Source organism: Hippichthys cyanospilos, chromosome 22 (genome assembly GCF_059441005.1).
Source record: "Hippichthys cyanospilos isolate Australia breed blue-spotted pipefish chromosome 22, RoL_Hcya_1.0, whole genome shotgun sequence".
NCBI classification, from domain to species: Eukaryota; Metazoa; Chordata; class Actinopteri; order Syngnathiformes; family Syngnathidae; genus Hippichthys; species Hippichthys cyanospilos.
In genome coordinates, this window is record NC_142390.1 from 1868061 (window position 1) to 1893121 (window position 25061).

The 25061-nt window shown below is 46.7% G+C and overlaps 2 protein-coding genes across 4 annotated transcripts in view; both read right to left on the bottom strand.

Moving 5' to 3' along the window:
- Positions 1 to 3184: 3184 nt before the first annotated feature.
- lrguk (leucine-rich repeats and guanylate kinase domain containing) lies at positions 3185 to 10420 on the bottom strand. 2 transcript variants are annotated; one of them, XM_088406648.1, is made up of 19 exons: positions 10273 to 10420; positions 9750 to 9848; positions 9583 to 9664; positions 9410 to 9510; positions 9130 to 9211; positions 8935 to 9059; positions 8633 to 8776; positions 8475 to 8555; positions 8286 to 8372; positions 8031 to 8137; positions 7676 to 7795; positions 7451 to 7547; positions 7169 to 7282; positions 6865 to 7066; positions 6574 to 6648; positions 6311 to 6480; positions 6141 to 6229; positions 4528 to 4568; positions 3185 to 4464 (listed from the first exon to the last, which is right to left on the bottom strand). In XM_088406648.1, exons 1-19 carry the CDS (start codon positions 10282 to 10284, stop codon positions 4289 to 4291), a joined length of 2004 nt encoding a protein of 667 aa, XP_088262774.1. In that variant the 5' UTR covers positions 10285 to 10420; the 3' UTR covers positions 3185 to 4288. The 2 variants fall into 2 exon arrangements, with proteins under 2 accessions (XP_088262774.1, XP_088262775.1); XM_088406649.1 differs by lacking the exon at positions 10273 to 10420 and adding an exon at positions 10191 to 10248.
- Positions 10421 to 10852: 432 nt separating this feature from the next.
- Positions 10853 to 25061, bottom strand: part of exoc4 (exocyst complex component 4) — a 43031-nt gene continuing 28822 nt past the window's right edge. The window contains exons 14-20 of one of the 2 annotated variants that reach the window (XM_088406842.1): positions 19288 to 19424; positions 19073 to 19228; positions 18772 to 18950; positions 15774 to 15918; positions 14606 to 14784; positions 14372 to 14531; positions 10853 to 11879 (exon numbers count right to left, since the gene is read on the bottom strand). In XM_088406842.1, coding sequence (XP_088262968.1) covers positions 11642 to 11879; positions 14372 to 14531; positions 14606 to 14784; positions 15774 to 15918; positions 18772 to 18950; positions 19073 to 19228; positions 19288 to 19424 — 1194 coding nt within the window. In that variant the 3' untranslated portion in view covers positions 10853 to 11641. Of the gene's footprint in view, positions 11880 to 14371; positions 14532 to 14605; positions 14789 to 15773; positions 15919 to 18771; positions 18951 to 19072; positions 19229 to 19287; positions 19425 to 25061 lie in introns of both variants that reach the window. The other variant, XM_088406843.1, reaches the window with a different exon arrangement.

The following is a 25061-nucleotide window of genomic DNA, read 5'->3' on the forward strand; positions in this document are numbered from 1 at the left end:
GGCGGCTCGCAGTGATTAGCACCTCCACCCTGAGAATAGAGTTTTCCCCGAGCTAAAATGAGTTTGACACCACTTTTTTGCAGGCTACTAGATTTCTTCACTTCTTGCGCCGTACAAGCAAGCCCCAAAAAACAAGAGGAGGCTATTCAGAAAGGGCTTTGGTGGGCGCACGTAAACATGTCACGTCGGGGCACGACGGCGCCATTACGGCCGCCCGCACATGAAGCCGCGGGTGCGCAACGAGAGCCGCGGCCCGGAACCTGCTGGATGTGTTCATGCGGCAGGGGACACGGACGGCTAATAGCGGCGTTTACTCCGAGTGGGTCGGCGCGTACGCCAGTGACTCGTTCGCTCCCCCGGCGACATGAGGCCGCGGCGCACTCGTGATTAAATTCACGCCGCGGGCAGACACAGTTGCGCGCGTTGGGAGGCGAGAGAAACAAAAAGAGAAAATGGGGAGGGGGCGGGAGGGTTAAACAAGCAAAGAAAAAAATGCAATAGATGTCGAAAGCCGCAGGGAGTCGAGGATGACGAGCGAGAGAGTTTGGAGGCTTACGAGTGGGCGGGGCGCGGGGAATGTGCGGCCAACAGATGATCAAACACACAAAAAATACAGGAAACGCAAGTGAGCCCAATATGAGCAAAAGTATTGGGACACATAGCCCATTTTTGATGATCTATTACTCTATCTACACACATATGCACATACATACCGCACACAATCATCATTCGTTTAAATTCGAATAGCGATTACGATCGACCCCAAATACCGAATATGGCTCCACGTTCCTGTGTGCGATTTTGCAAAGCCGCGCGTTGGGCGGGAGTGTACGTTTTAGAAAGCGAGGGCGCGTAAACAGTGCATCCACGACTTTTTTTCGTTCTTTCTTCCACTTCGGCCGTGATGAATTGACTTAATTAGCCGTCCGCGACTGTGACGCGAGCCGTCATGGCAACGGGAGGCAAAAGAGAGGTCGCGCGGCGAGGCCGGCGTTTTCGACCCGAAAGAGAGGATTGAGACGCGGCCGAGAGAATGAGGAGAATGAGTCACGAGCGCGTGTCCAATTACCGCTCCCCAGCCGACAAATGCATCTCCAAATAATGAGGGAAAGCGCCTTGGCTGGGTAAATCCCATCAATGCTGAGAAAACAGAAGGCAAGGGAGCAAGAACAAATGTGTATTGCTTGATGATACATGAGAACTTACTAGAAGATTGCCAAGGCCTGCGGCCGCCCTTCTCCAACGCAGTCAACAGCACTTCAAGTCCCTGTGGGAAAAAAAAAAAAAATAGCATGTTCTGTCTTTAAACTTGATTAAAAACACAAAAAAAGGGAAAGCGTCAAAGTACACGTTTTTTTTTAACCTTTACCTGTCAGGAGCTTAGTGGAATGCGTTGTATAAAACGGCACGTCGGTCACGGTTGAGGGATGACGCACGCACTTCCACACACAAGCAGAGACAAGTCTTCTGCCAGCGGGTCATTGCAATTTTTGTGGCAGAGCTCACTCGGAAAAGAAAATGGCCGCGGGATGCCAAGGTGAAGCGCTGATATGGGCCGATTCCTGTTTTTCAAACAGGCGTCCGGGCTTTCGAACGCGGTGGTTGAAATCGCCCGGAGGTTATTGTACCTGCTCTGCCAAGCTGCTTGACCCCATTCCCTGCTTCCAGGTGGAGGTCGTCCCACCCTGGGGGGCTCACGGGGGTGATGTCACTTAACCTTTGAAGACACAAGCTCAGGAGGGGGGATTGAAGAGGTTAACAGTTTCAAGAATAATTTTTTGGGTCATAACGGGAGCCTTTTCTTTTCAAATTAAGAGCAGATCAATTGGAAAATGAAGGAACTTATAGCTAAATTGTAGTGACTTCTTTGCAAAACGTGTTCTCAATTATTTTGTTCCAAATTTTATGAAATCACACAGATGACACAGCAATGTAGTCTGCCCTGCTTTTTTTTTTTTTGCACGCTGAGGGAGTACATGCTTGACAAAAAAAAGACATGAATGCTGTCTTCTGCAACAGGACTTTGTCCTTGGCGTGTGCTCACGCTAACCCGTCGTTGTCGAACTCCAGTCCTCGAGGGCCGGTATCTTGCAGTTTTTGTGGTTTTCTCTCAACACACCTGAATAAATGATTAGCTCATTAGTCAGCTCTGGGGGGGCGCTTGAAATTGATCCTAATTTCAATCAGGTGTGTTTAGGGGAGAAAACCAGAAAACCTGCAGGATACCGGCCCTCGAGGACTGGAGTATGACAACTGTGCGCTAAGCTAACTTCTGCTACAGCAAGCCATTGCTTAAATGTGACAAAAAAAAAATCCCTTCAAGGTCAGCGGAACTTTACGAGGCGTGCAAGGTAGGACCCAAGCGGCAACTCCTCCACTCTAAATTTATAAAAGCCCACTTCTTTAGTACGCACTATGTATTGATTATGACAATTACACACCATTACGGTTCTATTATCCGCACTGGCTACCTTTAATTACGCCGGAGAGCCGGCGGGGCGCATGGAGGACGACGATAGAGACGAAAGGAGAGGGCGGCGACACGGATAGATGGACGACACACACACTGCACCAAACTAATTAAAAGGGAAACTTTTTTTTTTTTCCTCCCCCAAGTCGACAGCCAATGAATCTGGCAGAAAATGAATGCGTCCGCAGGGAAGAGGCGGCCGGGAGTTAAACGTCCACGCGCGGCGGGACAAAGGGAGGCGGGAGGATGGGGAGGAGAGCCGTTGCCATGGCGACTGAGCATTGCGCCACATCATGCGGCAGTCGGTGCGGACGCACGAGATTGACGGCGCCTTTGTTTGCATACTAACGCGCAACACCTGCAAACCTTCTCAGGATGCGTTCACTGGCCAATAGTAAACATAAGAGAATTTCTGATCAATTCTTAGGAAAAAAAAAAAATTGAAGCCATTCACAGAAATGCATTAGTTATTCTCTTCGGGTTCAACGCATTTTCACCTGTTTTACTGCCACTTCCCTACCCCTCCTCGAGCGGCTAGTCAAAACGAGACTGTTTCCGGAAATCCCTACAGTCCCCGAAGTGCTAGGGACCAACTGATGATTGGCTGATCCCGTAATTAGTAAATTCCCATAATTAGTAAATTCACAAACATTGGAATCTGCATTTTTTTTCAATAAATCTGATGGCTGGATTTATAACTTTAAGTGCGTTTATTTCAAGAAACTACAGTACATAACTTTTTGTGTTAACTTTAGAAAAGACTGCTTGGATCTGTGCAACGTGATTGTTTGAAATAAAAATATACAAAAAATTGTCACATTTATTTAGTTTTTTTTTCTCTGTAATTAACTATAGGGAGCAGGCTATTGTCCCTAAATTTTGCAAATAAAATTGTCCAGAAAAATACATGCAATCCTATGTGAGGGGTTGCTTGCTGCTCTAAAAACCACAACATCCGTCTCACTATTTATGTAATATCAAGAGCGGCCAGAGACGGCGCTAAAAACAAAGTTCAACACAAATGTATGAACTGGTAAACTAAATCGACTCCAAAACATTATTTTGGTTGCAGCCCACGCGGCCCGGTACGAGTTGATCCACGGACCGGTACCGGGGGTTGGGGACCAAGTTAGAACATCAACATTTTTCCTTTTAAGAAAAAATGCTCTGTTCAAAATATCTGATTACGAGGCACTGGTATGAGTCCTGGGAAAAAACGACAACAAAAAAACCTGTGAAGTCCTTTGAGACTTGTGTGGATAGTGGCCAAAATTTCATTTATAGGAAAAAAATGTATTTGTTAACCACAACGAGGTTGTAGTCATTTCCTTGGCTTCAATTCCAATCCTTTGACTGTTTTCCAGCGGATGCAAAATGGCCAAAAAGACCATTAAAAAAAGGGAGAGTGCAGGTTTTTCCTAGTCCTTTAACATGGTCATCAGCATTAAAAAAATATATTTCTATCCTGACGTGTTTGAGCACGAGAAGCACCAAAAGCCAAAGTCGAGCACAGTTGTTTGTTTTGGAACAGTGCCACTGACAGATGAGGTAGGAGTTGAAAAAAAAAAAAAAAAAAAACAAGCGGCCGTTTTGACGTCCTTGTACAGTATTGCGTCCTACTGGAAATGTAACATCAAAGGCGTGTTCCAAGGAATGAAAACGATGGGGAGCTGAAATTTCCCCCAGATGGTGACATCATGTCAAAGTTGAAAACGGCCCAACAATTTTGTAATCTTAAGAGCCCGTGGCTGAAATACGTGGAGAAACGCGTCCCTGTTTTGGACACAATACCGCACAAGGCTTTGAGGAACCTGGACGCTATCCCTGCGTGCTGGCTTGGACCTGGCGCCGACCGGCCGACGGCGAGGGGCTATGGGTCCGCGGGGTCTTGCGTCCGGGCGGGATGGGAGGCAGGACGGGCTTGACGTCGGAACCGGGACGCCTGTCGCAAAATGGCGTGATGCCGGTCGGCGTTTTGGACGCCCGCCTGTCACCTTCGAAGGACATTGAGGACATGAGAACCCCACAGGTGAGACGCAAATTTCTCACCCAAATACCTTGGACGGCATCCGCCGAGGATCCCGGAGCTTCGTCTGAGCTGTCGGGGCGGGGACACATGACAAGTGGAAGTTAGAACGGATTCCGAGTTGAAAGGAATCGAAAAAGTGCACTTTTGTTTTGTTGCCTGGAAACCGAAACGACGGCCCAAGGGACTCAATGATTGGACGGTGACGTGATGCGCGGTGACAATACATGAAGGAGACACTCGCAAGCTGGAACGCATCCCAGCTAAGATGAGTGCAGACAAGAAGACACGTCTGGAATCCTCTGCGCAAACACTCCGGGGCTGAGGAACAAACGTATGACGGCAATTCTGAGTGTGTGTGTGTGTGTGTGTGTGTGTGTGTGTGTGTGTGTGTGTTGATGAGGCCCCGGGGCCTACAGAAGAAAAGGCGTCACTGGAATTATATTTGGCCTGACATTTTTACACTTAGGCTTCAACCTTGTGCATTTGGCCATTAATTACTCGTTTGAATTCATTTTATTGCACGATTAAAGGATTAACTCATTCAATAAAAGACATTTTTTTAATGTCTTTTTGAGTGGAGACACCCACATCAATCCGAAGCACTTAATACATTTTTCTGGGGGGTCAAGAAAAGGTCAAGGAATGGCTGGCACTTAAGGTCAAGTAATCAATTACCGTATTTTCCACACTATAAGGCGCACCCTCAATTAATGACATATTTAAAAACTTTTTCAATCACAATATAGTAATACTCAAAGTAGTAATAATAACTCAAATAATAACTCTAAACTCTCAATAGCATAATAACTCAGTCAATATGATCAACCTTGTTCCACTGTAAACACACAAAAGTAACAGTTAAAGCTTACTTTATCTGGATCTCAATATTGAACCATATATAAGGCGCACCTGATAAGGCGCACCATCAACTTTTGAAAAAAAATAAGGCTTTTAGGTGCGCCTTATAGTGTGGAAAATACGGTACTTGATTACCTCAGGCACTTTGAGTAGAGGTAGCAGTAATAATTCACTTCTGGCAATCAATGAGTTTATGTCATGCAGTGATAAATTGGTAATATGACTATCAGTTTGACACTCTTCTGAAATGACGCATTTGCTCAGTCATATTGTTATTGTTATAGGTTAATTGATGTTTTTTTGCGAAGATGCCGATCAAGATTTTTCACAATTGGCTGTTAGAAATATGTCAATCAAGCGCGATGTGAAATTTACTATCATTGTAAAATTCTATCACTTGCGGGCTACTCACGCAATCCTTAAGGGCCACCTGGGTTTGGTGACCCCTGGTCGAGAGCGTTCCTTTCTTGAAATCGTTCCTTAAAGTTGTATCTCAAGGCACCGGCAATTTATTGTAAGCATCCTTTCAGGGCTCAACGTATGATTTGCTCTTTTTGATCTTTTTTACGAGGAGTTGAGGGCTCCGCGCTGAGTGGAAACACTACACCGAGCCCATCGAATTAGCCCCATCGGCCTCAAGGTCAAAGAGAGAGTCCAAACAAAGCGCCGCGAGGCAGTTAGGACAAGTGGGCCGGCCAATCAGTGCAAATGGGCCCTCTGGCAGGGGTCGGAGAGGGTCTACACTCAGAAATACGCTCAAGTGCGTGCCGCTTCACGACGAACCTTCTGATCAGCCAACTGTAGACCCCGGGACTCTTGCCCATGACTGCCTCTCTCACCGGCTGCTCGCGCTTCTGCATGGAGGCCAGCTCCTGTGCGTGACAAATCCATGAAAAAAAAAGGCAGGTTCTGAGGAGCAAAGAAGCTTTGGCTAATTTTCCAAGAGAACTCACGGTGGGAGTCTTCTGAGGGGCCGGCTGATCCTGATGCTGCTCCAGGTGCTGCTCCTGGAGCTGCTCCTGCTCCTCGGTCTGGGCGCAGGTTCTGTTGAGGGGCTCCGCCACTGGGGATGAGTCTGAATTCAGCTGCTCCGTGGGGGACGTATTTTTTTCTGGAGCCTCCTCTGCGGACATTTATGCAGTTTTGCTTTCAAAAATTGCTCCATGACATGTAAGGAAATTAAAGAAAGAACATTTTTGAAAGAGTCTATTGTTACCTTCTTCCTGGTCCTCCAGCAACAAGTAGTTCTTGACAACCCTCTCCAGCATCTGGTAGGCCCTCTCCCAGTAATCTGCAGGTACACAGACACAAAATGAAGTGGCCGAGGCATCTGCAGAAGCTCCGATTCCGCGTCAATGAAAGCAAAGGCGGCTGCATAATTGTGACCAGTGCTCTGCGTTTTGCCGGCATGATTTTTTGCCTTCATCCAAAGCGATAACGGCGGTGGAATTGGGCTGTATGGATTTTACTGAGGCCCAAACTGCGGTCCGGGGGCTTAGGTAGGTACCGCAACGGATGACGTTGTCAAAGAAGACGGGACGCTCTCTGTTGAAGTTTTCGTAGATCTCCATGCGCAACATGGCCGCCTCGATCTGGGCGTCCGTGTAGAGGTTTCGGGTCTTCAGAATGTTCTTGTAGTTGCCGGCGAGAGTTGGGATCAGCAGGATGCACCGGGGTTCGAAGATGCTCTTCTTCATACTCAGGACGCCCTGGGAAGATCACAGACGACACAGATCAGGACAAATGAGACCGGATATTGAAAAAGCCTTCAAGAGGCGCCTCATGAGGCTTCGTTCACGTCATCCACTCGCCTCCAGCTCCATTTGCACGCAGCACGCCAGTCCTTCCCGGGCGACATCTTCAACCGCCTCCCTGCTCAGACCGTACCTGTGGCCGGCATACTGCGTCGTCTGGAGGAAAGTCCCCTGCAATGGGACAACAACGTCAGCATTGACTTAGGAGAAATAATGGGAAGCCCCGGTTGACCCAAAGGGTGACGTGGTCAAAGCCCCTCCCCCTTCAGTGATTCAAGGACAGCAAACGATGCTAAAACGTCAGATGACGATAACAAGAATGTCGGCAAGCAGACGTACACATTGCACAAGCAGCTCAAAGTCTTCCTCACTGACAAAATAGTAGTCGCTGCCGTTTTCCTCGCCAATGTAGGGCTCCCTGGTGGTGTGACTGATTCTACAAAACGGGGGAGGGAGTGGAATGCACGTTAAAGGAATTGGTTTAAATAAGTCGGGTTTCGTCACTTTAAAGCAAAAAAACGTCTCAGTTTTGTGGGACTCCCCAAAAAAATCTAAGAAACCGACCCATATGCAAAGTACTCTTCAAAGTCTTCACAAAGGCGATGGGCCATCTCCCTTTTCCCGCAGCCTTGTGGACCGGTCAGAATCAGCATGGGATACGGAGTGTCGTGGCTTGGTAGAGTGCTGCATAGACAAAGGTCAAAAAACAAAGAAAAGCTTTACATGAGCAGGGCATGCCCTGCTGAAAGTTCATGTTGAATCATATCAATTCAAAAATGGCAAATGGGTCAAAAAGATCCCGGGATATTATTGCCGTTCCACGCAAACAAACAACAGGAGCATTAAAAGAACGACGAATGAACCCATGTCTTTGAGCAAGAAGATAGGAAGAACGGCTCCAGGTAAGCGAGGTACTAACGAGTCATAGAGGAGCTGAGGCTGCATGAGCTGATACATCAGCTGGGTCATGTGATCTCTGGCCGCCACCACATCCAAGGGGGGGTCGTACTTGTTGATGGACAGCACCTGGATGACATATACCCGACCTCGGTCGTCATCGCCGAGTGCAGCGACACCAGTCAAAAGTTTGGAAACATCCTCTAAATCTGTTTTTCCCATTGCATCAAAGTTAAATACAACTGAACTGTACGTGCGGATTTCTATTGTGACAAACCTTCTCTTCAATGGTGACATTTTCTTGGTCCAACATAGTCAGATGCTGGAGGAGGAAGACCACCAGCAACCTGTACTCTGGCTGCTCCTAACACAAAAATATTGTCACATGTAAAGCATTTAAAACCAAGCAGTATTTTCTTTCCAAAAGCAGATTTTTTCTGACATTTCTAGTCTCTATGTATGTTACCTGCACAGGGTTCCCCAAAAGACTCAATTCCCTCAGCAGCAGAAGACTGTGAATGTGCTTACACTCATCCGTCTCAGAAATCTGTTTCCAAAAAAAAAAAAAAAAAGTGCCAAAGTGTAACCACGGCCACTGAGGTTTCTTTTGCAGTGCACGAGCACCTGATTATTTTCCAGGTTGATGGAGCCCAGAAGGTGAAGGTTGTTGAGGCCAGCCAGGCTGCGGATGCGGTTGATGGAGAGGTCCAGAGTCTGGAGCCTCTTCAGGTTCTCCAGACCTTCTGTGCTTTTCAACTGGTTCCCCCTCTGGACACGTACAGAGAAGACATTCAGCGATATTTTTCTGACTTCAAAGGACGAATAATAGCTTGAAAAATAGATCGGTAAACCCGCAGTATTTTTTATTATAGTGTTTATTTATTTATTGAATGGAAACGGAATGAATAACGGCACATCGGACTGACCAGGTTGAGGTCCTTGAGCGGCACGTTGTCCAGACTGCAGATGCTGGAAATGTTGTTGTGCGCCACGCTGAGATGGCTCAGCTTGCAGCATTTTTCCAAACCGTGGATCTGCTTCAAGCGGTTGTCTGAACGGCGGCCAGTCAAGGGCGCCGCGTGAAACCCGCGCGCCTCTCATTTTCGCTTATTAAAGGATACGGTCCAGATCGAGTTTGACGAGTCTCTCGTAGGCAGACATGTCCTTCATTTGTGTCAAAACGTTGTAGGAGAAGTTGACCTCCTGCAATAGCAGCAGGCAGGAATGGACTAATTCCAGCAGGATATTCAATTAGCTGACTATTCAAGGGCGCCGGGAGCCTTTTAAGCATGTTTGGAGTGACGGCAGATGGCGTGCGGGTCCGTCATGGGGAATAACGCAGCCACCAGTCAAAGTTTGTCTTCCGCTGTCAGCTCAAGGTCCCTCCCGCTCGCCGCTTACCTTCAGGTTCTTCGGTGGATCGAAGCCAAAGAAATCCGCAATCTCGTTGTGGGAGACATCCAGGATGACGAGGAAGGGCATGTTGCTCACGCATGACAAATCTACACAATGGGAACATTATCAATACATAACCCGCAACACCCTAAAGAAATATTCAAATATTACGTATTCACCTGTAATTCTGTTGTTTGGAAGCTCCAGCTTTTGCAGGTGAATGTAACTACACAAAACCGAGATGTCCTTGAGCTTGCGGCCCTGGTAAAGTAAAAAAAAACAAACAAAAAAAGTCATGTGATAATGAGTGTTTTAAGAGATGAAAAGCTGAAAGAATTCATTTTACAGGAAGCGCCACATGATAGTATGGATGCTGAAGTCCAGTGTCAAAACGTCCAAGGCGTGCCACGCAGCTGGCCACCAAGCCGGCACTTAATACCACGTCCTGGGAGCACAAAATAACAAAAAAATAAAGAATAAAATTCGTACAAACGCACCAGAGCAAGCGTTGCAGGAACTAGACAGAAAAACGAAATCCAGGTACAGTAAAATTCCCTGCCAGAATTTGTCTTTAGCCACAGGTGCTTCCTTTCAACCGAAAAATAAAATAATAAATTAATAAATTAAATTAAATTAAATTAAAATTGTTCTTTTATAACATTTGAATTGGAGCAGATAGTGTGTACTGCTGTGCTTATGTATTCAGAAAGCCTCACTTAAACGGCACTTTATCATGTATGCCGTTTCTAATATTAGTATTAAATACAAAAACGCAATTCACATTCACCTGGGCGTGATTGCAAAAGTGGCGAAATCAAGGTGAAATATAGCAGAAACTTGGGGCGTTTTCCCATTTAAGTCACACTTACAATTTCGGTCATGTCCACACACCTGATCGCCTCTTTTCAATCCACTCGGCTCAACTATTGGTTGCTTATTTAAAATGTGCAATGACGAAAAGTCGTCAAAAATGACACTCGGCGACAGACTAGGACGCCGTCGTTGTGACGTCTTCCAGGTAGCCGTCTGGCAATTAGCGCACCAAGGCTTTCGGCTACATTGCTAAGCAACGAAGCATGACAGAGAGAGGGTTTGTGGGTAATGTAGTGTTTCTACGTCCATCACTCCTGTGACATGAACGGCGACTAAACAATCGCCAGTGTAGTTTACAAAGAAAAGAAATAGCACAAAAATTACCTATAAAGTTGAGTTGGATGACGAGGCCGACTGTTAACGTTGGTTTGAAAACGGGGTGAGAAAGTGCACATTTGCAACGCATGTCGTCGGACGAATACCTCATCGGATGTGAGGTAATCGGGGCATCTTGAAGTAACCATGTGACTGTGACGCAATAATATACGCGTAACATGTTTACGATGTTATTTAAATGACTAAAGATGCTGACGTGAATCGTTCACGATGGCCGCCGAGCAAAAACACCAGACAAAACACATTTTTGTTTTTATTGTGTGCATGATCGGTATTGTACATTTAGACTATTATACATTTAAAGTGACGTTTAAAAAACGTGAGGAAATTAAAAAAAAAAATGCAGGAGGGTTGTTTGAAATGGTCTCCCGTGACTGTGTGCATTCCAACGCAGCCTGTCACTTAATATTGTGCTCAAGTTTCCCATGTACGGAATTGCAGCAAGAAAGAGCCTTTTTGAGGGATTTTGCCAAGTTTCGGCAAACTCATCCAAGAGGAGCCTGCAGCTGTTTTCCCGTCGGGCCAAAGTGTCAATATGATAGATGCTGGGAAAGGGGGACTGAGGTATTAACTTCGAATCAGTGATAGTTATCATTTGTGTGCTTAAATGCTTCCCTGTGAGTACAAATGAAAATTGTGTTTTTTCTTCTTCTTGTGACTACGAATCCAAAACCTGTGAGCGCAATTTCTACCAAGTACAATATCCAAATTGTGATGACATCACCACATCTTTCAAAACTGCGTATGTATTTTTCGCTTTGATTTTTTTCGCCAATTCGGTTTTCTTCTATTTGCATTGTTTTTTGCACTATTTGCACAAATCCAACCCTGACGAATTTGATTCGTACTCGCAGTGAAGCATTGCAGTATCATCGAGCGCTTTCCAATTATTTCATTGGGGAAATACGACTTGGAAGAACCGTGAGGCATCGCCGTGAGGTCTTGAGGGACCGGCTGGGTTGAGATGAAGATAGCAGTTTGCCCGCAAGAAACAGAAGAGACGAGACAGGCCCCAAGTTTGTGGTGGGATCACACGGTGGTGATCTTCTTGTCCTTGCTGGCCTGCTTGATGGCGGCCTGCTCGCACACGATCTCCTTCAAGCGCTGCAGCCGCGTGTTCTGAGTGCCGAGGTCGCCCACGCCCGTTTGGCTGCGGTGGAGCAGCGACAGGGCGTTGATGTACTCCAGCTCCGAGTAGCGCACACCCTGGTCCACCACCAGATGGAGCAGCTCGTCCGCCGTGTTGTACAGCATCTCGTAGTACTGCCTAATGAGGGCAAAGAAGAAAAAATGAAAAAGATTCCCCTCTGTTGTATTGGGCCCGATTGAAACATATATCCGAAATAGACCTGAGACCTGAAAAATTGTGCAGCTCCAGACCACTATGTGGCAGTACAATTTATAACAATAACAGAGAAACAGCCAAAACTGCTCTATAAACAGCTGCAATGTTGGTTGTTTGCAGAGGATGAAGAATATATGCGTGTGAGTGGTGTTACACTGTCTGTCTAATAGTGTTGCTGCATCTTTTGTGTTCAAATATCCCTTCACATCAATGCTTATTTCCTGAGCTTGTCACAAGGCTTTGCATTGTGGGTTAGCATTAAGCTAGCAATGTTTATGTAAGGCAGTGTCATGTATCCTTTTTAACATTAACAGAAAAATACATTCCACATGACCCCCCAATTTGATAAGCACTGATGTAAGGCAAAGCTATGGGCTTGTTTTACAGTGTAAACTTGTCTTTGTTACAGTATATAAAGATTTTATGTTTGAAAAAATCTGAACAATGATGAAATGATGAATGATGAGTTTTTCGCAAGTCAAAGCGGGAAAAAAAAAAGGCTGACTATTGACTGTCAGGCCAGTAAAAATGGATTTGATGTCTGCAGCTGTCAGTAGCAGTGAACCATTTATCTTATCGACAGTAAAAATAGATCTTTGACGCCCACGGTCGTCTGCGGCAGTTCATGTTTGCGATGCGGCCCCGGCGTTGTTGACACCAATTGTTTCGAAGCGAGCCACAAGGGAGCTCCCCGCGCTGTCATTTGCATCACAATCTAATCAAGCAAACCCCCCCCCCACACACACACGCACACACACACACACAACACTCACACTCTCTTCCCGGTTGAGCGAGAATATAAAGTGACTTTCCTCTTCTTCGCACGTTCACACGTACGTTCTCAATGAATGAGCGAGGAGGCCATTACTGGCCGCCTCTGTCAGCGCGTTTACTCTCACGCATTACATTAGCTAGCCGTGCGGGGCGGGAGGTGGGGCGGGAGGGAAGGACGGACGGGGAGACGGGCGCAACGTCCGTTTGAAAAACGTCCAGGTGTCAAGGGTGGAGTGTCTCCCGTTTTAGGAATCAGGTGTTAAAAATCGCGTCCGGTACTTTAACCGTAAGAAAACATCCTTCCCGTGTAAAAGCCGATTCCAGCCAATGCCATCAGCGCAAGCGGCGCTAACTCATTTCAATAATCCAGAACAGTTGCCCATGCTTGAAATAACTTTCATGCATTTGAAGAAAGCGTCATTATATGGTTATATTGCTCTTAAAAAGGTGTTGGCATATGTTCGCGCGGCGCTAAATAAGACCAGGGCAGCCTGTCGCTAGGCAACGCCCACCAACTTTTCATTGGGATTCTTGTCTGCTCTCTTTGCTGGCACAGGAGATAGAACCCTGCAGTTTTGCTACTCCGCCACATGGTGGCACTCTTTCAACATCTCACACTTGCGGCGGCGTTGACATCGGCACGTAGTGTGTGTGTGTGTGTGTGTGTGTGTGTGTGTTGCTCATGCGTTGCGCATTGCTGGCTGTTGGGCTTGTGCTCACTTTTGACTCAGATCAATGCTTATTACTGTGCCCTTGTCCAGCTCCCTCCTTCTCTGCCACTCTTTTCCCAAACACAGGCAGAAAAACAGTCTGTCCTTAACACACACACGCGTGCGCACATACAAAGTACATGTGTACATAGAGGAACACCTGCCACCCTCTAATGCACAGGTGTCAAACTCAAGGCCCGGGGGCCAGATCCGGCCCGCCACATCATTTAATATGGCCCACGAAATGCTAATTATGATTTAAACTTTCTGCCTAAAATAGCAAATTTTGCACGTTTTCTAAAATCTTTACGCATTTTTTTGTTACCGTTACCCCTTTGAACAGTATTTGGCGGCCTCCGTTTTCAAAATGTGTACAATCTATCCCACTTCCCATTCTCAATGGCCCTCCGACAGAAACTATAACTACAATGTGGCCCATGATAAAAATGAGTTTGACGCCCATGCTCTAATGGGAGGAAAAAAATGCTACAGTTTGAGCAGTCTGCAGCGATTAGATCCACGCATAAGGCTCGAAATGATGCAACTGTTACTGACTACCGCCTTTTTTTTTCTTGATTTCTTTTAGTGTCCATTCGAAATCACGTCATGCCCGTGATCTTTGTTTTTCTCCACAAAATTGAACAACGGCGCGAATATCCCATTGGTGATTCCGTTCTTTTTGCATGGGGGTCGTGATGGAAAGGGGTTTGTGCGCGCGCGTCCGACGCGGTCTGGGGAAGCGTAAACAGCGGCCGTTCCCAATCAAGGCGTCCGCGCCGCCCACGCCTCGTAATCAGACGAGAGGAGCCATCGGCCGGCGTAATCAAAGTTGACAAGGAGCGACAAGGCGCTAATCAATGTTCTTTCTTGAGCACTGGCTGCACTTGGGCTTGTTTGGGTTCAAAATAAATCAATAAATAAACAAACCACCTGGCGAAATCAAGGTCGGCCTCCCGGGACATGGTGATGTTGGTGAGGTTCTGCTGCAGAACGAAGATGTTGCGGCACATCTTCTTGATGCCCGACTCGCTGATCCTTTTCAAGTACTGGGCGCCGTTGATGAGGATGCAGGAGATCAGGTGGCCCAAACCTGTCAACGGTTAACAACATTCAACTTGGATCGCTCGCCCCGCCCCCCGCCCCCCTCCCTCCCCCGGGGCCTACCTTCGAAGATGTAGCGGAACTTGTGCGGCTGCAGCGCGGCCCCCATGGCCTCCTCGGCGGCCGAGATGTCCTTGTTGAGCTTCAGCACCAGCGGGTCGTAGTCCATGCTCTCGGCGTTGGCCACGATGGCGTAGTTGCCCTGCTTGCTCAGCGGGATCAAATAGTGGAAGCAGTGCACCCTGCCTCCAAACAACACATCGGATTTGGATTTGAAAGCTTTCCCGTGATGGCCAAACGGCAAAAGAATCCGTTGGCGGCTTCATTTAACCGGTATCGGGGGAAATTCCGCACGTGACAAGAGCCAATGGAGTGTGGCGGAGTGCGGGACGCGCGCCTCGGGGAGGCCTTTTCCTGACGGAAAAGCATAAACATAAGTTGCGAGATGTGGGTTGATGGGGGCTATTAAGGGTTTGCGAGGGGGGGGTTATGGTCTGGTAAATTAACTGGGATATTAGAAGAGATTGAAAACACCTACACTGTATGGGACAAATAATTGCTTCCACCTACAGGAAGGCAAAGAAAATGGAGACTTTGTCCTTTGCTCCCACATGCTAACGGCCTATGTTTGGCGAATGCAAAAATGGCACAAAACAAATGCCTAATATATATTTCTTTTTACAGTTACGTTTGTCGTAATAACGACGATAAGATAATAACGGCATCGACAATCATTTTTGTTCAAGCAAAAATTCATTTAAATTCTTAAATTCATTTAAAAAAAAGTCTATTTATCATGAAAAAATTCTGTCTTTGACGTCAGATCAGTATTTTGTACCAGCCATTTTGATTTATTTAAAAAAAAATACACCTATTACGTTCTCAATTATTTACGGGCATCTCTATTGCGGGTTAGGGTTAGCTCGCTCTTGATATTTTTAAGATCGCACGTATATAAGTTTAATCACTGCTTTGTGGGCATTTTTGAGAGCATAAATAAACCCCACGAAAAATGACGGACCAAATGAACGTGATTCTCTTTTGTCAACTTTTAAGGAAGAAATTGATGCAATATGGGAAGTGACTAACTTTATAATTCCGCCAAATTTTCAGTCAAATTACGATCATGAAATGTGGTTTGTAGCCCAAATAAAACGTGAAATAAAAACGAATCTTGAAGATTCTTCTTTTAAATGTCTTTTGTGCGATGTGACTTTTGTCGCAGGCCGACCTGACTTCCAGGTGTAGCGTGAGGAGGCAGCGGTTGGCGATGTCCTGAAAGCCGGCGCACAGGTCAGCCAGGGTTTGCAGGATCTGCTCCCGGCTGCGTTCCCCGTCGCCCATGGCCTGGCTGTCGGACCAACACGGGGACACACCTGCGGGAAACCGCCATGAGGATCCGCGCCGCTTCCATTTCGCTGGACCGCGTTGAGCCCGACACCGAGCTGGCGCTGAGGCAGCAGGAGCGCGCAAAAGCCCAACGGTAAGCGAGCAGGCCAGGGGGGGCTCGGGGGGCACGGAAGCATGATGAGTGTGTATAAATTCAGACCGGTGCAGATCAATGGTGGTAAATTGGCCAACGGGGAGGGCAAGGGGCTAAGAAAGAGGCCCCGGTCTATTTGCTCAATGAGGCGAAGGCAGGGCTCGCCGATCGATGCGCCGACTGCCCGGCCGCTCACCCCCCCATGCGCACCTGGCTCATCATCATGCTTTTTGTCACTTTTACAGGCTGCCACCTCCAGAAAACGCCTCGGCTCCCCAGTTGCCACCCCTCGCGGCGATCAGTAATCCGAAAGTCGTCACAATGGCCAATGCCAAGAAGGTCGCCGCCGCTAGCGGCCAATCATATTCTGCTACGTTTAAACTCCCCTTTGATTCAGCGAAAACCCTCATTACCGGTTACAAGCGGCATTAATGGTTATTGAAACCACGGCAAAACCGCCTACGCGTCTCCAATCTCGCCGCGTTGGGAGCGGAAGCCTTATCGGCGCGATTGCCGCCGACTCCCATGCAGTCGACGCCTCACCGACATCCAATCCCCATTGGAGATCCTCGAAATGAACTGCCGCCGATAAGAAGGGAAAAGCGCCGGTCGGCCGGCCGGCCAGCCGGCCGGGTCATTCCCATCCAATCAACAAGGCAAACACGGCGGCCGACTCAACCGGCGCCGCGCGCGGCGAAGATAAAGCATTTCTATTAGCCTCCTTTCATTCTGCATACGAGGACTCGCTGGTTCATTAAGCGGTACGTAGCATCCAAGCAAGTGGAGCCATCTCCAGGCCTCCCGTCGCCGCTTTGATATCAATCTCCCGGCCGCCGTAATGAGCGGCGCCAATAGCAAGAGCGCCGTGATTTCTCCGGGGAAGGAACGGCGTTAATTGACTTCCCGTCATTGGATTGAGGCCCGTACTCCCCGCGCTCAACTTATCAGATCATTAGGAGCGGAGGAAGCGTCCGGCGTCCCGCTCGCCTTGACATAACGCAAAAAAGGAGACGGCGGTGACGAGCGCCTAAGATGATCATAATGATTGTGTTAAGTTTGGAAAATCTTCATTGGAGGCACGAGGTTTTGAAATTGAAAGGGAGCTTGTTTCCGAGTCTACATCTCTCTATATAATATGGAGCGTTTTGTGTGTGTGTCGTGAACACACGCACGACTTGACGTCCGGGGTTGACACGAGATAACTGATAAGGAGCCATTTTTAGAATGGGAAATTCAGCATCGACCTTGCCAAGTAGTTAACATTCATCGGCATGTGTGACTAAAACAAAACAAGAAATGCTCTCTTCTCAACTTGATGATGGTGGGATGAAAGGAGTGAAGAAAAAAGGGTAAAAAAAAAAAAAAAAAGAAAAGAAATGAGTTCATACCTGAGTGCTCCTGTAATATAAAATCCAATTTGGAAAAGCATGGACGTGAGGGGCGGGCGGGATGAGATAAGGTGGGGTCCCTTTCTCCCCTGCGGTAGCCTTGTACCCTCACAAGCACACACACACACCCTTGGACACACACACACTTGGCCGCTCCTTCATCAGCTCGGCAAACACTAAATAATGAACAATGCTCGGGCTGTTCTGGCATGATAAGTTCCCTTTGCGCGCGCGCCCATGAATTCATGACAATTACTTTGTCTTGTCCTCTTATTGAATCCTTATCAAGGAGAAGGAAGTGAAACTAGCAACATTTTGAAACAAAGTGACGAATCCAAATTGGCTTCAATGGAAAAGGCGGCCCACCGCACGCGCGCGAGCGCAGGTGAGAGTGATTCGCCGATGAATGATGCAAAAGTGACGGGGGCGCAGGCGGAGGCGTCGCTAATGCTTTGCAGACTGATTAGCGGCGGCATTTAGGCGCATACGCTAACGGAGGAAAGGTAATGGCAGGATGTGTGTGTGTGTGTGTTCCTGTACGGCTGGACTTGTGAGGACCGTTTCTACCGACATACTGAGGACATTTAGGCCGGTCCTCACTTGTTCTAACCTCTTTTTGAAGGGGGGCCCGCCTCACTATTTGAGAAGCACTGGGTTAGGGTAAGGGTAAGATTAGGCAATCATTTCTGATGGTTTAGGTTAGGGGCTTGGGAATGCATTATGTCAATGTATGTCCTCACAAGTATAGCCGTACAAACCTGTGTGTGTGTAGGTATGCGTGACAACTCCAATAGAGAAGGTAATAAGCGTGTGTTAATACACTCAAACGAAAACTTAATGGAGCGCAGATATAAGCGGCACTGCGGCAAAAAAAAAAAGAAAAAAAAGCAGCCTAATTTCATACTGGCTGGTAAATCTGGTCCCAAACAGCAACGGGCGCAATGAATTCAGATTAAACAAGCTTGCTGTCTTCTGTAGGGTTAGAAATGGCGTCAAGAAAAGACTTCTACATAACAGAAGGGTTAAACGTGTTGATTTTTTTGTGTCCTCTCGCCAGAATTGCAGGAGGACATTTCCAGGACAGGGGAGCGATTCCCAAAGTCTGCTCCCGGCATGCTGAGTCGAATGAACAAAAAAGTGTAGAGCGCTTTCCAGCAGCGACGAGCGCGTTAGCGGCAAAGTCGGCGCTATCGGCGAGCGGCAGGCGGCGCGGCTCGGGGCTTTGTTCACAGTTGCAGGTGACTTCTACTGACAAATCCGGCGACGGTGCCGCGCCGATCGGTGACTCCTTGAGAGAACGTCACCATCGACTCTCGACATTGACGTTCGCCCGCCAAGCCAGGCTAACAAGAACTCACCGGAGCTGGGAGGCAGGCTAGCGAAGAAGGCCTTGAGGCGGACGGCCAGCCACTCCATGCTCTCGTGGAGGTTGGCCAGGGACTTGAGGTCGCCCACGTCGCGCAGGATCTCGTTGTCGGGGATGAGCTTGTCGCCAAGGTTGCCCGTGAGCACCTCCGACTCCTTGGCGAACGCCGCCCTGCGGAACGGAGGATGAAGAAGAGCGCTTTTTTTCCCTCCGCGTGAAGGCGTTTTTTTCCATGACCCAAAAGTCATCATGCAAGTCAATTCCGATCCCTAATTTGAAACATCCGAGCGTACCGAGTGAAGTCCTCTTCGTCTTCCCGTTTCTGCCGCGCCTGCCTGGGCTGGGCCATGTTGGCCCAGTTGGGAAGGGACTGGAGCAGGCGACTGATGTCCTCGTCTTTGGACCAGGATGCGCTGATGGTCAGCTTCTCCTCGCATTGGACGATCCCTCTGAGGACGAGCGGCGCGTCACTCTTTGGACGCGGGGTCGGAAAACGAGAAGGCGTTACCTGTAAGCTGTGTTGCAGATCTCCTTGTACTCTTTGAGCTTGTCGCAGACCATCTCCAGGAACTGGTTGGAGTAGGCGCTGAGGTCCTGCATGAGATTCATCAGATCCTGGATGGACTTTTCCACCACCACCGTGCTCTGCGGGAGAAGGAGGCCGCAAAGGTTTTCTTTTGTTTTTCATTTTCCCCTTGGCCACCAGGCAACACAACAGCCGGGAGAAGTAATGACCCGTAACGAGCCATTTTTCAAACTTATTTTTCAACCGAATGCAATTTCGGGAGGAATTGCGTGCGAGGGCTGAAAGGTTTGCGGAAAACACATCGAAGCGTGACGTGGGATGATATGACGAGGAGTGCAATTGAATGACCGGAATTGAGAGGTTGGAGTTGGTCAATATATGCAATGGGTGTGAAAAAGGGTGTGAATTTTTGGTGAAAATGGGTTGAAAAATGTGGTGTGCGTCAAAAAATGGAGGATAATGGTGGAGAATACCACGTGTGCCTTCAGGGAGATTTACCACTTGGTGCTGATCCAAATCAATATGGCTTTGGCGTTGGCGGACATTCTCACACTGGCGTGTGGGACTCGCTATTTTGAAAGTATTTAGCAAATGCAACAATACGCCATTGAGAAAACGTAAATTTGAGGCCAGGGAATGAAGAAAAGTAAACAATGCGACGAATGCTTTCCGCTGCCAAATTGCGCTCGTTGAAGGCGGCCATTTGTCTTGGGCGGCAGAAATCATTAAAAAGTAATCAAGGGACCGATTGGGCAAGGGAGCATTTGACTCCATCTTGGTTGACCATGACATGGGAGAAAACACACCATGCAGGCGCATCTGCAGAATAGAATAGAATAGAACGCTTTTATTGTCATTGTATAGCTGGTAAATAACAAAATTGCAAGCGCTGTGCCAATTGGCGCATATGAGAACTAATAAATACAGTATAAACGATGAATAGAATAAATATTATGGAATAAAAAGTAGAGTTTCAGAGAGTGCATTTGGTCTTTTGACTGTTCTTGTTTTGTTCTTATTCTGAGCTCTCGCTCTCTCTCTCTCGCACTTGTGCAATGATTCATGCTTAAAGGTCAATACGCGTCGCTACTGAGAGAAAAGCACATAAAATTCTTGAGTGTTAAGCCCCGAACGTGAGCCGGCATGCACTTTGCATCCGCTCTTTTAGCACGCCGCCACCAAGGAATATCTGAGCCCCATCTTCACAAATGCGTGTGGTGGTTTGGTGGGTTAAACTGTTGTCATTAAGAGCAAAAAAAAAAAAAAAAAATGTGATGGCGGCACATTCCCAATGGGAAAAAAAGTGCTGTTAATGCTCCAAAAGCTATTGCAAAAAAAAAAAACACAAAATGGGAATTCCGCTAATGCGTTAAAAGGTATGGAACGAGTTTCATGATCTCAAAGCCACCCCCATGAGCTAGGGGGTGTCCCTCAAGGTCATACGGAGGTCACGGTGTTTTAACCCCTTGTTCTCTAGTGGAACGCCGTGCCATTTGCAGCAGAAGGCTGCCAAAACGCAACGCAAGATGATGTGGCCCCTCTCTCGGGTGAGGCAGGCGACGGCAGCGCCTTTTTGACACATCATCCATCAACGTCAGGGGCAAAGTCACACATGGGCTCCCACACTTGACATGCGGCGGATGGCCCGGCCCGCCACTAAAATCTTGGCGCCAACTCTTCGGGGATGCGCCTTTTTGAAACTTTTGTTTCACGGTGAGGAACGGCACCCAATGGAAGACTATCGGAGAGTATCAGAACTCAAACTTGACAGCATAAAACAGAACAACATAAACACAAAGCACAATTTATAATAAAAAAAATGACCCAAACAAGCTCAAACATTTATTGCACTTAGCCAGGGCCGTATTAAGTTAAATAAATAAAGATGAATAAGAATAACTTCAAAAATGTGTCTGCGTTTAGGCGGAATAATTACATAGCTTGCGGGCTCATGAGATTGAAGTTGATAAAAAAAAAAAAAAAAAAAACATCGTCGCTATGGCCATCTTCGACGTGGCCTTGTGTAAGTGCTCTAATTGAAAGATGAGCAGCAATATCACACTTGGCTGCTCGCAGATGGACTGCCATATTACGCTCCCGCCGTTCGCGCACAAAACACACGCAGAATTAAATACGGAGTCCCGGCATAAACAATCCAGAGGGTTGAGATGTGCAATTTCAGTCCAGGCGTTGGAGCGAAAATCCATTATATTAATTATCTCTTTGTTGGATTTTTTTTTTTTTTTTGAAAGACTTCTCATATTCATTATTCTAATGGAGCTGAGAAAATTGTACGGCGTCTACACATTTATCCTCACATCTCATTAAGTCAATGTCAAAATAGAAGGAGCGATACGCTTCGTCGTCACACTTCAAGGTTATATTTGAACACTTTTAAGATCCAGTTCTCAGATTTTCTCTGTCGCCTGAGAGCAACCCTAAATTCTCAACTGAGTATCCCCACCCCCCAATTAATAAATAAACATGCGCAAACAAGTTTTGGATGGGTGGGGAAATGAAGAACATGCCTCGGCAATTTTCATTTCGCTGGCACATTTATATTATTATTATTATTGTAAAATACCAATGGGACAAAAAAATCCCAGGGCCTGTATAACCTAATCTAGGAAAGTTGGAATTTTACAAGACTTATAAACAAGTAATATATAATAAATTTGATTTTAAAAAAAATAATAAAAAAAACTATGATAAAAGGGTTAAGGATAAACGCTACTACATGTACCGTATTTTCCGCACTATAAGGCGCACCTGATTATAAGGCGCACCATCAGCTTTTTTTTAAAAAAAAATAAGGCTTTTAGTAGTGTGGAAAATACGGTACTAAATTCCCACTTCAAGAGTGACTTCAAGAGAAATATCAAGTGCTTCATGAGGCTTCATTTTGCAATCATGAGTCTCTTTTTGGTTAGAGCGTAAAACGCCCCCAAAACAAACAGAATCATTCATTTAACTAGTTGAATGTTTACACGTTTCTATCTCACGGCAGACAAAACGAGTGATGTGCAAACCGTAACTTTGATCAAGTAAACGCTTTGAAAGCGGGGGGGGGGGGGGGGGGGGGGGGGGGTACGCTTGTGGCTGCTATCTCTCACTTCCAGAGTTCTCCTGACTTGTCACCTTCAGTGGAAGCCTCGCAGCAACCCCGCCGGGGGCGAAAATGCGCACGTTTAACGGCGAGAGCACAATTGTACTTTTATGTGTATACGTACGCACGACGAGGAATACAAAGCGATGGCGTATTGCTGGGCTGGCGCCGTGTTGAGACTGGGCGCGAGGCGGGAGAGCACATGTGTTTGGCGCCAGATAACAGGAGCAAGGTTGCACCTCAGGTAATGAGCAGGGGACGATTGAGTCCGTGGCGTGGGAAAAAAGGTCTTCTTCAAGTGACAAGCCTAAGTATATTCTCAGACAGCGCTCGCTTTGAGGTACAATTCATTTCCAATCAGCTTTTCCCTTTTGAAATGAATGGAAATTCTATGAATTATCCCAAAATGTTTGCTGCATGCTTTTAATTCTGTAATCGGCACTCTATAATATTACATTGATAAAATACCATAACAGGATATTAAAACCAACAAATATTGTAACTCTCGGAAAGAATTCACGCGTTACGGGCTTATATCTTACCTCAAAATTCTAAAATATATAGAAATGAAGAAATCACATTTACACACGAGTGATGCTCTTTCCGGATGCAACATATCTACAGAGCTAGCGTGTTAGCGTCTGGTGCAGCGGACACATGCGTCGGTGTGCTTCAAAGTTAAATGGGAGTCGTTTTGTGTTTGTGTGTGTACGCGTGCGCAAAATCCTCCGGCGTCTTTCCTTCTTGCCGTCGCCACTTGAGCCCAAATGACAGGGCACGGATGATGACGCTAACAGGTGTATTGTGCTGTGATTGCTGCACCCGCTGATGGCTGCTGGGGTTCTGCATATGTATATATATATATATGTGTGTGTGTGTGTGTGTGTGTGTGCACGGAGGCAATCAGTGGGGAGCAAATGAGCGTTGCGTACACACATCGCGACAAACAATAAAGGTCAGTGTCATTACGGGAGGTGGTGCCTAGCGCACGCACGCACGCAAACACACACGCGGGCCCGTGGAAATAAACGATGAAAGGTCAGCATCATTAGCGGATCACTGGTGGTGCGACATGCCTGTGACACACTTTTCACACATACGATCGTGACAACGGGGGGGGATGTTTGTAAACACCTGGGGGCGATTAAAGTTTGAACGTCACGTCTGCAATGAACATCGTTAATGCCACAGTTTGAGATTCCAGGTTTTACAATAAAGGCTTTTTATTTCTAGCTTGAGATCCTAAAACCCTTTCTGTAGCTTTTCAGTTGAAAGTGCAAAGTGCAAAGAGTTTAGAGGAAGATGGTAGCGCTGGGTATGCTTTGGGTATGCTTTCATCCAGGCATGTTACTATTGTGCTGGTACAGTATTATAAAAATCTGAGTGTGGAGGTGTTGACATTATGTTGGTGCAAGTCATATTTCTAAACATGCAGGCCTGTTTTTTCTCGCGTTGCAGGCATGATGTTGCAGTAATCAGGCCGTTTGAAAAAAAAACTCGCATTGTAGCGTAAACATCTGCGCAAATATCTGATGTTACAACCTGTGGCTTAGAGTCCGGCTTGATTTTCTTTTCTGATTAACTTTAGTTGGTGCGTTTTACAATCCCGCCCACCTTACATTCATTTTTCTACTAAGCATTCATTTCAAATATATAAATGAGTTGCTATCCGATTAATCAGAAATCAATGAAGAGATGATGCTAACATGTTCGGTTGCTGGGGTGCATTCGAGAATGTGGGCGGGGGTTGGGCCAAGATGAATGGAGCCAATCCGACGCGCTATCCAGCAGCGCGACCGCAGCCCTCGCTCGCCTCCGCTCTTCTTCCTCTATCGAACTCTAATTAAATAAATCCATCAGGATTGGACAGATAGCATCTCGCACACGTGCTTGGGTATCTGATTGCCGCACACACATACACGCGCGGAAAAACATAGAAGGGAAAAAAAAAACGAATTGAAGCTTATCAGGAGTGAATGGACACTCACCTCTATGGAGATTATCTCTTGGTCCTTGCGGAGTCTATAGAGCCTCATCATCTTATTATTACTCCATGATATACATAGACGATAGACGGCAGCCCCCTTTGGGGATCACTGCCGACCGGTGATAGGCAAATCGTTTCTCGTATCGATATTACTTATTAAGCCACCGCTCAAAGGGTATTGTTTATAGGCGCTCCTTCACCTTGACGATTGGCGCAAAGTCAGATAGAACCGGGCGCCCTGATATTTCATAAAGCTACCTGATTTATGAAAAGCCGATAGGGTGCAAAGTGCAGCCATAAATATTACGCTCATGAAAAAGCCAGTCTGACAAAAAAAAAAAAATATATATATATATTTATCACCTACTCATGTAGATAGACATGGGAAGCACATTACGGCCAAACTCCGTTCATCACGAAGCTTACATTACAGAGCCAAGCAAAAAACAGGAACTTAAAAAAAAGCAGTTATATGTCAGGGAAATTGACATTGCACAGAATTGTCCAGTTCCTTTCCCCGCAGTCAAAAAGTTCAAATTGTACATGAAAATATGAGATAAGTAGATGATGTGCACCGTTGTTATGGTCTTTTTTCATTGATTATTTTTTAATTCCACAAGCGAGCTAACAGTTGAAGCTTTCAACAAATAAGCCGGAGATCCT

Bases quoted from the DNA above. Each gene is read 5' to 3' on its own strand.
- lrguk (XM_088406648.1), bottom strand. The intron at 9,212-9,409 runs GTAAGCGGCGAG...CTGCTATTGCAG, and splicing joins ATCCACCGAAGAACCTGAAG to GAGGTCAACTTCTCCTACAA. The intron at 8,777-8,934 runs GTCAGTCCGATG...GTACGTGTCCAG, and splicing joins CGCTCAAGGACCTCAACCTG to AGGGGGAACCAGTTGAAAAG.